The 14935-nt window shown below is 42.8% G+C and overlaps 1 protein-coding gene across 1 annotated transcript in view; it reads left to right on the forward strand.

Annotated features, from left to right (window-relative positions):
* The window catches only part of Adgrv1 (adhesion G protein-coupled receptor V1), a 550578-nt gene that overhangs the window by 485596 nt on the left and 50047 nt on the right, over positions 1-14935 (forward strand). Inside the window, exon 88 of the mRNA XM_057789515.1 lies at positions 4611-4732. Coding sequence (XP_057645498.1) covers positions 4611-4732 — 122 coding nt within the window. The remainder of the gene's footprint in view (positions 1-4610; positions 4733-14935) is intronic.

Raw genomic sequence — 14935 nt, forward strand, 5'->3', positions numbered from 1 at the left:
GCTTGCTTCTGTAGTCTCTATTCGTTTACCTAGATTTTCCCTGTCCAGCTGGCCTTCTGTTTGTGTTTTCTTCTTTGCCTCCATTTCAGTTTTCAAGTCTTGAACTGTTTCCATTATCTGTTTGATTGTTTTTCCTTGGTTTCCTAGGGTATCATTTACTGATTTACTCAATTCTTCAAACTTTCTGTTATACTTATCATCCATTTCTATAAGGGCATTTTTACATGCTGTTTAAGGGCGTCAATCACTTTCATAAAGTCAATTTTATCTACTTCTTCATGATTAAGGTGTTCATGTCCTCCTGTTGGGAGGTTGCTGGGTTCTGGTGGTTTCATATAGTTTTTCAGATTGTTGGGTGAATTCTTGCATTGGCGCCTGCCCATCTCTTTCTCCAAATGCTCCCCTATGGATCTTCTTTTACCGGATCAGGTCTCCTTGCCTACTGATGTACCTTCCCAGTGATGGCTCTCTGCAGTGATAGCTCTCCTGGTGCTCCAGTGATGTCTCTCCTTGCTTGTTGCAGGCAGGCCAGTGAAACAAAGGAAGTCTCCTCTGCCTACTTGCCCTGAGGATTTGCCCCCAGCACCAGACAGACTGAGCTGGATGGTGTTATGTGCCCAAAGAGGAAAGGGGGCAGAAGGAAGAAGGGTTCTGGATGCAAGCTGGGTGGGACAAGAAGAGAGAGGCAGTATGGGGGTGTAGAGCCCCTGCAGGGAGCCCAGGGAGTATAGGGAGGGGGATGAGGAACTTCAGAGTTCCCTGTCCAGGGCTGCTTCCGCCGCCGCTGGTCACAAACTCACCCCACTGCTGTCTCTCCTGGTGCCGAGATCAGATCTCCGTGCAGGTTGGGTAGTTCGTAAACAAAGCGCCTACCTTGGTTGGTGTAGGCAGGCCAGTGAAACAAAGGGAGTCTCGCCTGCCTACTTGCCCTGAGGATTTGCCCCCAGCGCCAGACAGACTGAGCTGGATGGTGTTATGTGCCCAAAGAGGAAAGGGGGCAGAAGGAAGAAGGGTTCTGGATGCAAGCTGGGTGGGACAAGAAGAGAGAGGCAGTATGGGGGTGTAGAGCCTCTGCAGGGAGCCCAGGGAGTATAGGGAGGGGGATGAGGAACTTCAGAGTTCCCTGTCCAGGGCTGCTTCCGCCGCCGCTGGTCACAAACTCACCCCTCTGCTGTCTCTCCTGGTGCCGAGATCAGATCTCCGTGCAGGTTGGGTAGTTCGTAAACAAAGCGCCTACCTTGGTAGGTGCAGGCAGGCCAGTGAAACAAAGGAAGTCTTGCCTGCCTACTTGCCCTGAGGATTTGCCCCCAGCGCCAGACAGACTGAGCTGGATGGTGTTATGTGCCCAAAGAGGAAAGGGGGCAGCAGCACACTGAGGTTTTTTTTTTTTTTTTTTTTTTTTTTTTTTTTTTTTTTTTTTTTCGAGACAGAGTTTCTCTGTAGCTTTTTGGTTCCTGTCCTGGAACTAGCTCTTGTAGACCAGGCTGGCTTCGAACTCACAGAGATCTGCCTGCCTCTGCCTCCCGAGTGCTGGGATTAAAGGCGTGCGCCACCACCGCCCGGCTGGCACTGAGTTTTGATCCTATTGCATGTACTGGCTTTGTGGGAGCCTAGCCTGTTTGGATGCTCACCTTCCTCGACCTGGATGGAGAGGGGAGGACCTTGGACTGCCCACAGGGCAGGGAACCCTGACTGCTCTTTGGACTGGAGAGGTGCGGGGGGGGATGGGGTTGGGAAGTGGGGGAAGGGGGAGGGAAAAGGGAGGCGGGGAGGAGGCAGAAATTTTTAATAAAAAAAGTTGACATGAACTGAGAAATTTCATTACTTAGAGAGATATAAACACTTAAAGTTGACAGCCCTAGTGGTACCTCACTTTCCACAGTTTCATTTCCCTATACCAAAGTCAATCTAGAAATGAACAATTCACAAGTTTTAAATTGCACATCATATCTACTAGTACAACAGATTTCATGCCATAATGCTCTGCACAGACTGAGACACAATTACCCCTTTGTCCAGGGAATCCACACTGTGTGCACTACCTGTTCGCTAGCTATTTAAAAGCTCTCAGTTGGCTCTCAGGGTGACTGCCCAAGTATTGCATTTCTTGGGTTCAAGTAACACTTAATGGTGGCGCAAACGTGCACGAATAGTGATGCTGTCAATGTTAATGTGTCAAAGGGAAGTCAGCGAGTGTTTTCTTTAAGTGATACTGCAGAGGTCATCAATAGTATCATAAGCATGTAACATGACAAAGCATACTATGCACACTTTCAGACATACATCTGGAGTGTATCCTCTGAGAATCATCAAAAGCAGTATCATTGAATTCTGGGATTATCCACTGGAATTAGCCTCCACAAAGGGAAAGAAACTTTTATAATCAATAAATATCTTATATAACAGGAAACTACTTTAGGTGTAAGAAGGAGTAAACACATATATGATTTTGAGAGAGACAGAGACAGAGACAGAAAGAGAGATAGAGAGTTGTTAGCTACTGAGACACCTTAGTACCAAAGGCAAGTGACTATTTCTAGCTGTAGATCATACAGATCATGGAATCCAAATACTATTTTATTGTAAAAGAAACCAGGATTTTTACCACAGCATGAGGAACTGTATTAAAGGATTGCGGAATTAAGAGGGTTGAGAACCACTGTCTGATACAGGCCAGGCCCCTTGCCTTGGCAATGACACCACCAACAGTGGCCTAGTTCTTCTGCACATCAACTAACATTAGTAATCAAGACAAATCTCCATAGACATGTACACAGGCCAACCCAATATGAATAATCTCTCACTGAGAATCTCTTCCCAGGAGATGCTAAATTGAAATATAAAGCTAACCATCACAGTTCTCTACAAGAAAAACTACATACCTGCAACCAATAAATATGTCAGATTCAAAGATTTTCTTACCCGTTTTGGTTAAGACCGTACAGAGATGTCAGCTATGCATTGGCTCTGATGCACAAAGGGAATTGTTAGAATAACTGAATGGTGTCTGTGAGATGCTCGGTGTGCAAACTGCTTGCCATGCAAGTCTGATGACCTGAGTTCAATCCCAGTACCCACTGTAAAGGAGAAAATCCAACCTGAGAGTTGTCCTCTGGCTTCCACACATCCTGTGACATACTCAGGCACACACACAAAATACACACACACCTACATTCATGTCTACATCAACAAATACTCAAAAACATATATGTTTACACGCAAATAATAAATTAAAATTTAAAAATAATAACCAAATGGAACTTGAACATGCTAGTAATGTTTTGGTGAAGCTTTCCTGATTTTTGAAACTGTGTCTTATATACAAAAATGTCTTCATAGAAGATACAACTCCTAGTTTTAAAGAGTGAAGAAGATGAAGTTGGCAACATCCAGGCAACTTGTTAGGCCCACAAAATCCTGTCACCACGCTGTCGTTGCAACTTTCTGTTAGCTTGAGGTTGTTTCAGAACAAAATGAAAATTTCAAACTGCTAAAATCATGTTTAACTATTCAAACCCCACAGTGTGTGAGGACTTTATGTTCTGCTGGTGGATTATCAGGACTGTCCTGAGAATTCCTGTGGTGTAGTCTATCATAATGCCTTTCAATGGCTTGAAAATATACTTACTTATGGCTGCTTTAAGATCTCATTCAATTTCCAAATTGTACATGGATTGGTATATCACTATCAAGATCTCTTCTGTGAAGACATTTGAGAATTCAGATCATCTCCCCTCTCCCAAAATCAAAGAAGAGATGTGGAAGTGACAATAGCATCCTTGACCCAGAATCAGTCCATCTTGAAGAAGCATTAGAAACTCTGGAGAGATGGTCTGTGCTTTAGAGCATCCCTGCCTTCCCAGAGGACACAGTTCAATTCCCAGCACCCACATGGTGGCTTACCCCTGCCTGTCACCCCAGTTCCACAGGATCCGACACCCTCTTCTGGCCTCATCAGGCACTGCTTGCAGTGTTGCATAGACATACATGCAGGCAAAACATTCATGCATACATGCAGAAATAACAACAGCAGCAACAACAAAAAACAATAAAACATTATGGTGTTCCAGTGGCACAATGAACACACTATGCGGGGTGCTTAATATGGAAACACGTGGAACAACTGCAGGGGAGCATGGTGGATAGAACCAATGCTCCCTGCTGGTACTTACCAGTTAACACCTTCATCTCCTTCCTGGGACATTTGCTTACATCTCAGGGACTCACAGAAAACAGCTTTAAAGCTTATGATTCAAATGCTGTGTTGGAGTGTGCTCATGGGGAGCTCAGGGTCACCCCTCACTCTTCAGGAAATCTTGTACTTGTCTATACCACTTCTCACTCGGTCCAGCAGGTGGTAGCCTATACAGGGACAAAGTTCTTCTTTCCCCTTTCCCAAGCGACAAGCAGACCCATTTGAAAACCAGGAGCAATGTGGCTGAGCACTGTGCCTTCTCTACACAGCACAGGAGAAGGATTTCCTGGGTTGTTCTCTGGGTGGATATTAGGACAGAAACCATCCAGCAGAAGGAGGCCAAAATAGTTCTCTGTTCATGTGTGTTCATGTGGTCTTCTGAACCTCAAGTTTTTGTCTTCTTCATATTTTCCAGAAATTCCTCTGATCTTATATCTCTTTGCCCTGATTTCTGTGACGTGGCTTTGGGGAGGACTGCATATGGCCTACAGACACATCTGGATGTTGGTTCTCTTTGTCATTTTCAATAGCCTGCAGGTAAGCCAAGCCTTCCAAGGCCACACACGTCTAATGAATGCAAAACTCAAGTGTCAACATTCAAGAAGTAAGAGTCTACTTACAGATGAGTTTGCGTGCACAGTGACGTACAAAGTCTTAGAAAAATGTGGTGGGGGCTAAATAGCTAACATTTGAAATATGTCTGGAATTCCAACTTACCCATCATGTACACTTAAAAAGGAAAATATTTACTTGTTTCTTTTCAGCAATATTAAGTAACTGCCAAAATATGTTCTTTATGGTTAGTTATGATCAGATAGCAACCATGTAGGACCAATGCACATAAATGGGCCATAGCTGTGTCTAGACATTAGGTCAATTGAGCAGTTAAATGGATGTTTAAGCAATTTCCGCTTAAACCCTAATGTTTAGATACAAGAATATTTCAGTGACTAAAAAATGATTTCATCCTTTCTTGAGTCCAATGGTGGCAATTTTAAGTTAATTTTACAAATATATTTGGGTAGTATGACTAAAAGTTATTAGTGATTTTTAGTGCTTTTGTTAAATGGGAAAACGTTTCTTGCAAAATTATCAAATGGAACAAATGAATACATTTTTCTTATTTTCCAAAGTAAAAAAGAGCCCTTAGACTAAAAAAAAAGTCATGAAATTACCAAGAATACTTTTATGTAGTTATTATTTTGTGCGCCATATTGTAAAAAATGTATATATGCATATATACATAAAATTAGAGTCACACACAAGACCCTTGGGTCAATACCTAGTCTTAAAGTAGAAGAAAGAGGAAGGGGAGAAAAATTCTTTAATCTGAATATAGCCTACATGATGGCATTGAATCAAAGCACATTATCTGGTTAGGAAGGGAAAACCATAAAGTGACCTTAAAGTTTGAAATCGGTGGAACATGGGCATCTCTGTATAGGACATTGGAGCACATACACTGTCCAAAAGGTCACCGGTACTATCAATACCTAGAGAAGACAGCCATACCCTTCCAGGACTGATGATTGGAATGAGTAAACAGTTAGCTACAAGTTATGCAGTGACAGGTGACATATGAGCAGAGTGTTATGGGAGCTGAGAAAACAGTCATTTCCGTGCCTGTGCCAGCATGCAATCAACGTGGCATGCAATGGTGAGCCATTAGGTCAGAGGCCCTGCCTTGGCCACCCTTGGACACATAGGTTCTAGCATAAATAAGATCAGAGTCCACATTGACAGCCTGCTGTTGTGTAACAAATATTTTCTTGGGGAGACAAAACACAGTCATCTACTCACCCCAGATAGGCAGCCAAAAACAGACCAAACTGTGAATGCCACCAAACTCAGACTTAGTGAACCAATGACTTTTGTTGGGGTTACTTAAGGAATATGGGTGAGGGGTTACTTACAAGAGCAGAAATTACTCAAAGACAGCTGCATCACCAAGACCCTCACCCCAGTCTGGGTGACAGTTCCCAAAGCTGTGAACCTGGAGCACACTGCAAGAGTGTTTTTTCCAGCTGCCTCAGTTGGTCTAAGCCTCTTCCAGGCAGTACAGCTGGTTTCTGCTTCTCCCAGGCAGCAGAGTCTGGTCTCACAGTCTTCTTTTGCAGCTCAGCTTGGTTTCTGGAGTCTTTTTTGCAGCTGTGCTGTTTACTGTGTCAGAGAAGGGCCTAGTGAATCTGGTCAGTTCCAGGGACTTCTTGAAGCTGTTTTTAGGGGTTTAGCTACCTGTTTAAGGAGGTCCCTGCAGGATGGAAAGTTGTGACCTCAGTACTGTGACCTCAGAGAAAGCTGTAACAACATCTGCACTTGCAGTGCTGTGACCTCAGAGAAGGCTGTCACAACATCTGCACTTGCAGTGCTGTGACCTCAGAGAAGGCTGTAACAACATCTGCACTTGCAATGCTGTGACCTCAGAGAAGGCTGTCACAACATCTGCACTTGCATTTGATTTGGTGGCTGTGCAATTGTCCAGGAGTGATTCAGAGTTTTAAATATTTGCTGCAGGCCTTTAAAATTGAGAAACATTAAAAATCTGAATTCCTAACTTGTTGCAGAGCAGTGCGTGTATGGTGGTGGTTTTCAAGCCTCTGTGTAGACAGAATATGTGACGTCACATTGTGTGTGGTGTGCTTTATTGCCCCTACCTGAATCCATAACACCCCCATGCTTTTAGGACAAATGAAGAATGTGTGGCTATCGATGGGCTCTTTCAGGCTGAGAAAACAGTGTTACCCAAAGTTGTAAAAGAAGAAAGTGATTAACATTGTTGAAAAGGGTTGAACAGGGGAAGAAAAATGAGAGACAGAAAAAGCAGGTGTCTTGAGTACCAGCTCTGCACTCTCTCGGGATGGTCACCAGCTGCCTTATCCAAGGCTTCAGACTTGGGAGTTTGGGTTATTTTGTCTTCATGGATTTTATTGTCAACTTTTTCTCCTTTTGAATGGGGATGACATGTTCACACACTCATGTTGGCCCTTTCAAAGACTGTCTAGAAATGTTTAGAATGGAATACTGAAAAGAGCCTAGCCACTGCCTAGGCTGTTGCCATCTGAACTATGGTATTCTGACAATGTTCTTCAGGTGCGGGGGAGGGGGGCAGTGACAGGTTTTAGGGCTGTTGAGATTTGCTTAGTGGTTACATATGAGAATGAAGAGTGCAGGAGAAGAATGTCACTGGGAAATTCCTGACTTGGATGGTAAGTAGATGTGAAGATCGTTCCTCTCATGAAGACCGTGGTTCTGGAGAATACGCAGCAGAGCTGGGGAGCTTGTAGCGACACTGTTAATTACAGCAACCTTTTTCCGTGACTGGGTATGTGGAGATGCTGGTGAAAGCGATTGCTAAGGAGTGACCGGAGAGCACAAAGGAGAAGGAGGCTACGAGTTTGTTATCGCTGTAGGAAAGAGAGCTTCAACAAGATGCAGTAGCTACTCCATGACTGTGAAGAAGCCAATAGGAAGAGAACACACGAGCAATGTGACTTCAAGGAGCAGCTTCAGAACTCTCTATGTATTCAAGGTTCGTGCGCTATATGAAGGGGGCTGCCAACAAGCAAACCACTGGACCTCACCCCCAGAGCTGTTCTTACAATATCTGGGTGGGCTCCAAAATTGTTCAGTTCTGACAAGTTTCTGAGTGACACCGAATCAGGGATTTAGGGGCCATAGTTTGAGTGGAGAAGGCAGGGAAAAATGGAGGAGACTTATAGTTTAGGAAGAAAGGATGGTTCACAGAGGAGACTTCTGATCCTTGTGGGAAAAAAAAACCGAGGGAGAAAGTGACCGTAAAACAGGCTCTGTGCAAGGTCAGGCTGAGGCAAGAGGAGCAGGAGCTGGAGAGGCATCGCCTGCCGGCTAGAAACATCTACTCCCATCAGTGGTGGACATGGCAGACCGCTGCAGCTGAGAGATGGCACTTTATCTAGCAGCATCCACTCTTAGGCCAAGCTGCAGGGTCATGTGTGGAGAGGAGTGAGTTAAAAGCCTAAGGGGGCACAACATGAAAAGCAGGGAGCAACTTGTACATAGAAAGTAACTCAAGCTGTATTCGAAGATGCTCAAGAGCTGAAATCAGTGGGGTTCGGTGGGGTTTGCATTTGTAATAGGGCCAATCAGAAGTCACTAAATTAGCTGCCTTCCCAAGACCCCTTTGGTAAGCCTCTACCTCCAGAAATATTTACCTTACAATTCGTAACAGCAGCAACATTACAGTTATGAAATAACAACAAAAATAATTTTATGGTTGAGGGTCACCACAACTTGAGGAGAAGTATTAAAGGGTCACAGCACCAGGAAAGCTGAGAAGCACTTCATCAGATAATACAAACTGTAAGACTGTGCTGTAGCCCATGTTGTCCACTGAACTACATACTTACATACATACATACTGAAACAGCTGTGCTAAGTACAACGGTGGATTTCATCAGAAGATAGAAAAATTAGTATCTCTTTATCAAGGTCCTTATTGCAAGCTAAGTGAAAACTAAAACTATTGCAAACTCATGTTAATGAGCTGATTTCCTCTCTGTGACATTCCTGGAGCAATGACCCTATGTGGCAGTACTGTGTGGTACCCAGCACCTGGCACAGTCTTGATATCAGGGACTCAGTAAAATCAGTCTTCAAAGTCGTGCCTGTAAAGGGCATTGGGAATGGTCATTCCTCTGGATTTCTTGAGTCGATTTAATTTATAAACTCCCCTGAGTCTTCAACGTAAGCACTTCCACGCTGTATGCCTATAGAATAATCGGATCTTCCAGGTATGTTCCATGAGGACTCAATGATTTGTCTTTAATTTTTGTTGAGTTTCTGTGACCCCAAATTATATTGTTTATTGGGTTTTCATGACCACAAAATTATACTGTATATTTGTGCTTTCCTTGGTTTGTTTTGCTTTGTTTTGTTGGTTGGTTAGTTTTTTGAGATAGGGTCTCTCAGTGTAGTGCTGGCTGTCATGGAACTTGCTCTGTAGACCAGGCTGGTCTCGAATTCAGAGATCCACCCACTTCTGCCTCCTGAGTGCTAGGATTAAAGGCCTGTGCCACCACTGCTGGGCATGCCTGCCATGCCTTGTATATTTTGCTCAGGGATTCCTGCCTTATCTTTTAAAATCTGGATTATTAAGATGCCATGGGTCCTATGAGAGCAATGAATAAAAGGTGTATTTCTTTGCTATATAATTCTTTTATGTATTGTTTGATACATTTTAAATAAGGAACCTTTTTCACTTGAAATACTGTTGGAAATACATTAATGACTGAAAGATCCAAGTTGGACTATCACACTACTAATATATTTGAGCATTTGGAAATATATACATGTAAATTTATATATTTTAAATCATAATAGGAAAATGCAAATGTAAGGTTAGAATAAAATCATCATTCTATGTCAGTTATTATGTCTAATACTCAGTTCCCCATGAACTGTTAAAAAAAAAAAAAACCCAGAACTGAACTCGTGTTCAAATTCTTTTTGGTTTATAACCATTAGTTATATTTCTTGGACTTTTTTATGTGTGGGTTTTTCTTAATCCACTGTGAATTATAAGCAAAATATAGAGAATAAAGATAAAAAAATGCCTTTTAAGTTTGGACACTAGGAATCTTTTCCTTACTTCAGTAACTAATAGAAAAGATGCAAGCATGTCATATCTAGTCTTTCTACCGTCCCATGATCCTCTGTGTGTAGACCCAATTGTCCACTGAGCTTTGTTTCATGTCAGAGTCGGGACTCCAAGGCCACTAAACAGAAAGCAATATTCCCTTACTTCTCTGTCATGCGCAGATCCCAGGACGCTTCTTTCCATGTTTCTGGCTGGACCTCCTCAGTTCACCGAGCATGGTGCCTACCGCCCGATTTACCTCCCAACAACTTTCCAGCTCTAGTGCGAAAACAACTTGTTCCTTAGCGATCTCAGCAAGGACCACGCTGCTCCACCCACTCACATCCCAGACAGGAATCAGTCACATGGTGGCCCGGGCTCAAGCCAGGCCCGAGCTAGTTCCATGTACTGAGTCCAATGGTGGAAAGGGTCAAATTGATTTTAAAACAGTGGTGGACTGTGTATCAGGAGAAAGGATTTTCTTGCCAACAGGAGAGAACAGGCCAAAATAACAGATGTCCACTGTACATACTTTCTAAATCTCCTTGTTCATTAATTCAAGTTTTGAGGAAGCCAAGGACAGCTGTTGTCAAACTACTAGGAGCTTCGGTGTCTGTTATCAGCGCCAAATTCATAATAGACAACATTTCTTTAATCCCCTGTTATATCATTGCAATAACTTCTATTTTAAAGGTAAAATGAATTGATTTTGACATTTTTTTAAGAAGGTTTTTTAAATTCTGTGATGTCAGGGGAGGTCTGTACATATAAGTACAGATGCCTAAGAAGGCAAGAGAGTTGGATCACCTGAATGGAGTTACAGGCAGTTGTGAACCACCTGATATGGATGCTGGGAACTGAACACAGATACTCTACAAGAGCAGTATGTGTTCTTAACCTATGAGTCATCTCTCCAGAATGATTTTGTCATTTCTTCGTCGATTCACACTACTATTTATAGATCAGGTTTCTTGAATTATTTAAGCCAGAGTATATCCAAATTTGTTTAACAATGAAGGGGAATAAGTACCAGGCTGATACTTGGCTGGGAGGCATAAGTAGGACCCCATCCATCATTAAAATACTAAAATATTACTACCCAAACCCACTGAATCTGTTCCATACTTCTGCAGATCTCATAAACATCCCCAGATTTCAGCCACAGGAAGTGTCTGCAAAGTCATGGCTGTTCTCCTGCACATGACACTGTACCACTCGGACTGGAGAATCCCCAGGCCAGAGTTATCATTAAATACAGCAAATCACAGCAGTGACTGGGATCTACAACGTGGTTCTGTGTTTAATAAGAACCAGTTAGAGTCAGTCTGGCATACGTCATTTAGTTTAGGTTTGCTTCTGTGTTTCTTACTGTCAAAATTTTACTGGATGGTGAAAGAAATAGATTAATGGGATACAAAATCAAGCCTCCCTCCCCCACCCTTTGTTTGGAATTCCCACTTAGCATCCTGTGCAGCTCACTGCAGGTGTCTGCTTAGATACGGCACACATTTAGTCTCAGGCTGCTTTCTTTGGAGGATAAATACCTCTTGGGAAATGTGCATTGTTTTAAAATAATCAGTTACAGAGAACTAATTGTTTCAAGATCTCCCTTCACTATTGCCTTCCAATAGCCAAGAAGCCAACAGTAATAAGAAATGTCACTTCGTTTCCATTAGAGACCAGCACATGAACTACGCATGAAGAGTGCAAAGCAGTCTTCCCTCTTCCCAGAAAATCCTGGAATAAACATGGAGAAGACAGGGAGGCTGGGGCTCTTCATCTTTCATCTCTTTGTTGATTTATCCCAGAGCTGTGTGTGTCAAGTTCACTTGGAGGGGGGCGGGGAGAGGACGGACAGAGTCCATTTGTCTTGTAGAGTAAGATTCAGAGGGTTTAATGAATACCTTCCACACTCTTCAGAGCACCCCAGACATTCCCATAGCTGTTCACATAAATACACAGAAGCCGAAGGCAGCAGGTGTATTTTAACATCCCCTGTCACTTCTCCCCAAGCTCTCCAGAGTTTGGTACCATATGGTCTGATAAAATGTCTGTTTATGTAAGCTGCTCACTCCTTCTGACAATGCGTGACTCTCCGAAAGCTGCAGGCTTTCCACTTTGGCAGGAGCTCTGTTTTCCAGGTATGTGCTCCCGAAGCTGGTTTGCCCGTGAGCAACACTGAGTGAAGTAGGGGAATATTTATCACGTGGTCACACGTAGCCACACAGTCAGAACTTCCCAAAGCTGACTCTGTCTTTCCAAAACAAGTGCCTCAGTTTCCCCTGCCCCAGCACAGCCATTCTATCCTTTAGCTTTTTTCCTCGTGGTTTCGTTGTTGTTTTTGTTGTTGTTTTCCTTTTTTGTATTTTCTGGGTCCTCTATACCCACATCTTTTCAGTTCACTTTAACAGTACAGCACACTGTAATACCCAAAATTGCAAGCTTAGCAGCTTTGCAATAACCAAGATGCAAATAAATGTCGTCAGTCAAACAGGTCTGGAAAGCAGAGCAAGCAGTGATGTATTAGAGCCACTTTTATGTAGTCAGTCAGATTCTTCCTCTTATTGTTAATATATTTTTCCCAGGGTCTGAAACTTTATTACCTTTTTATATTGTTCAAATTCTAGTGTGGGGGAGGATTGTCTTTTATAATATTTTTCTGCACATTTTACAGTAACTTTAATGTTTAACTGCCATGTCCCCTAGAATGAGCATACAACTGCTAAGCAAACTCAGTTCTACCCCATCACTGGGTGATCAGGGTTGAACCAAGGGCTTCTGGTGTCCTTGGCAAATTCTCCTATTCAGCTACACACATCCTACTTGATGTATCTGAGAAATAGTTGTCTATTTTCTAAACAAGTGATGATTCTAGACCTAAATTGTGTCCTTGTAAAAGTATTGTGTAAAATATGTATGCATGCATATATATATATAAATTTGTAAACTATACCATATTTTATAAATGTAAAACTCCTTAAACTAATCAGTGAACAGAAAGGTTTGTCTCATGATCTGCATAATCAAAACTGTGGCCAAAGGAATGAGCTCACAATGTCGGTCTTCTTCGAGTCTCCCGTTGGACCACTGGTACTCCTCCGAATAAGCTCAGTGCATTCCCTTCATACAGATGCTATTGATCCATCAATCTTAGTTGTAACACAAAACTTCTGTGTACTTTGTACTGTCTTGCTTAAATATGTAACCAGTGACTTATAATTCAAGCAAATGATTTATAAAGCTGAAATGGGTTTGAGTTGGGAGTGCAGATAGACGGGTGCAGGACCTGGCACAGCCTCCACCCTACAGCACTGAAGTGCAAAGGTAGAAGCAAACACAGCTTTGGCAGTGTAAATCCCACAGCAGGCAGTTTCTGTAAACCTCTGGAAATAAATAAGTTTCGATTTGTCACAATAGAACTTCCTTTGGAAGGCTTGAGCGTATCGCCTGTAGAACCTGTCTTCAGGCTTTATGACAGTCACCTAGTTGGTCTCTTCTCCTGGGGATAACTCGGGTGAAAGTCTTCTTCCTGCCTGGCACTCCGTGGTCTTCATCTCCTCACTTCTCAGCCTTGTGAGCTTTGTGAATTCTTTAACTTCTAGGCAGCTGCTCTCTGCTCAGTTTCCCAGCCCTCCACTCCCAGCAGGAAGCTTTAGCCATGGTAAATGGTCCTGTAGGTCCCATTTTATCTGGAACTTTCTTTCCTTATGTCTACTCTTATTTTGTTGGTCATTTTAAATGCTGTTCAGTGGGAGACATCTGGTGCAGCATGCCGCTTTCTGTACATCAACCAGTCCTCTGACTCAGAACTGGAACATTCTTTAGAGGGGCAACAAAAACAAAAACAAACAGCGGTAAACACAGGGTGTCCTATTTAATGAGCTTCCTTCTCTCTAGGATGTTGGACCAGCTATTTTGATGGCTCTATGATGCCTTCCGCCATTTTGTTATAGTATATATGTGTCTAGAACCCCTTCTCCACCTGGCACAGTTCTGTCCAGTGATGTTAGCCTGATGTTATCTCATCTGTCAGAGCCAGCAAATCTAAATGGATTTAGTTCAACAAATATCTCATAAATTTTTAAATGAAACAAAATTCATATTAATAAATGGAGCTACTAAAAGCACTGCAGTTCATCAGGAATTTAGTGGCCACTGTTAGGACACGTGCACTGATGGAACTGTAATTCAGGGATGTTTGTGCACGAAACATTGCACAGTCAGCAGATGAGGCACACTTAATGCTTGGTGTAGCATCAAGATTAAATAAACTTCCAGAGAGGGCTTTAGAATCTATAATCTGTCATTCACAGATTAATGTTTAGAAACCACATGCCTATTTCAAAAACTGGAAGAAAATATTAGAAAGGGTCATCAAGAATCCGAGAACCTGCATTCAGTCCCTGGAGCCCACAGCAGAAGGGAAAAATCTACTCCCAAAACTGTACTCTGACCTGAACATGCATGCCTTGGCACCTGCATACCCACACTCCCATACACGCGTCATATATACACATACCAGGAGAATAAATACGTGGCTCATGTGTAGCTCTCACCCCTCATCAAAGACTCTCAGAGGGAGAGACCTTCACAGGAAACCACAATCAGATGCAATACAGAGATGGAGAGTGGAAAGCCCAGCCCTAGTGGATGCATGCGCATCATAGGTCCTGCATCTGTAGTCCAGGGAGCATCACGGAAGAGAAGGCAGGAAGACTGGAAGGGCTAGAAGACTTGGAAATCTTCTGTCAACAGTCTGTAGTAACAAGCTTTCTTGTCGAACTACGTTTGACCCACCAGCACACAAACAATGGCATGGACATGTCTTATTAATTTGGAAAGCTCAGTCCATAGCTTAGGCTTGTTCCTAACTAGCTCTTATAACTTAAATTAACCCATTTTTATTCATCTGTGTTCTATCATGTGGAATTACCTCTCTTTCATCTTGTACTCTCTATGTCTTCTGGGTTCTCCTGAGTGCCTAGATTCTTCCTCCTCCTCTTTTCTCTCCCCAGAAATCCTGCCTATACCTCCTGCCCAGCTATTGGTCATTTAGGTTTTTTTTTACACTGATCACAGCAACACATCTTCACAGTGTACACACATCCCACAACAGCCTGCCCTAA

This window comes from Chionomys nivalis, chromosome 15 (assembly GCF_950005125.1).
Source record: "Chionomys nivalis chromosome 15, mChiNiv1.1, whole genome shotgun sequence".
Taxonomy (NCBI): domain Eukaryota; kingdom Metazoa; phylum Chordata; class Mammalia; order Rodentia; family Cricetidae; genus Chionomys; species Chionomys nivalis.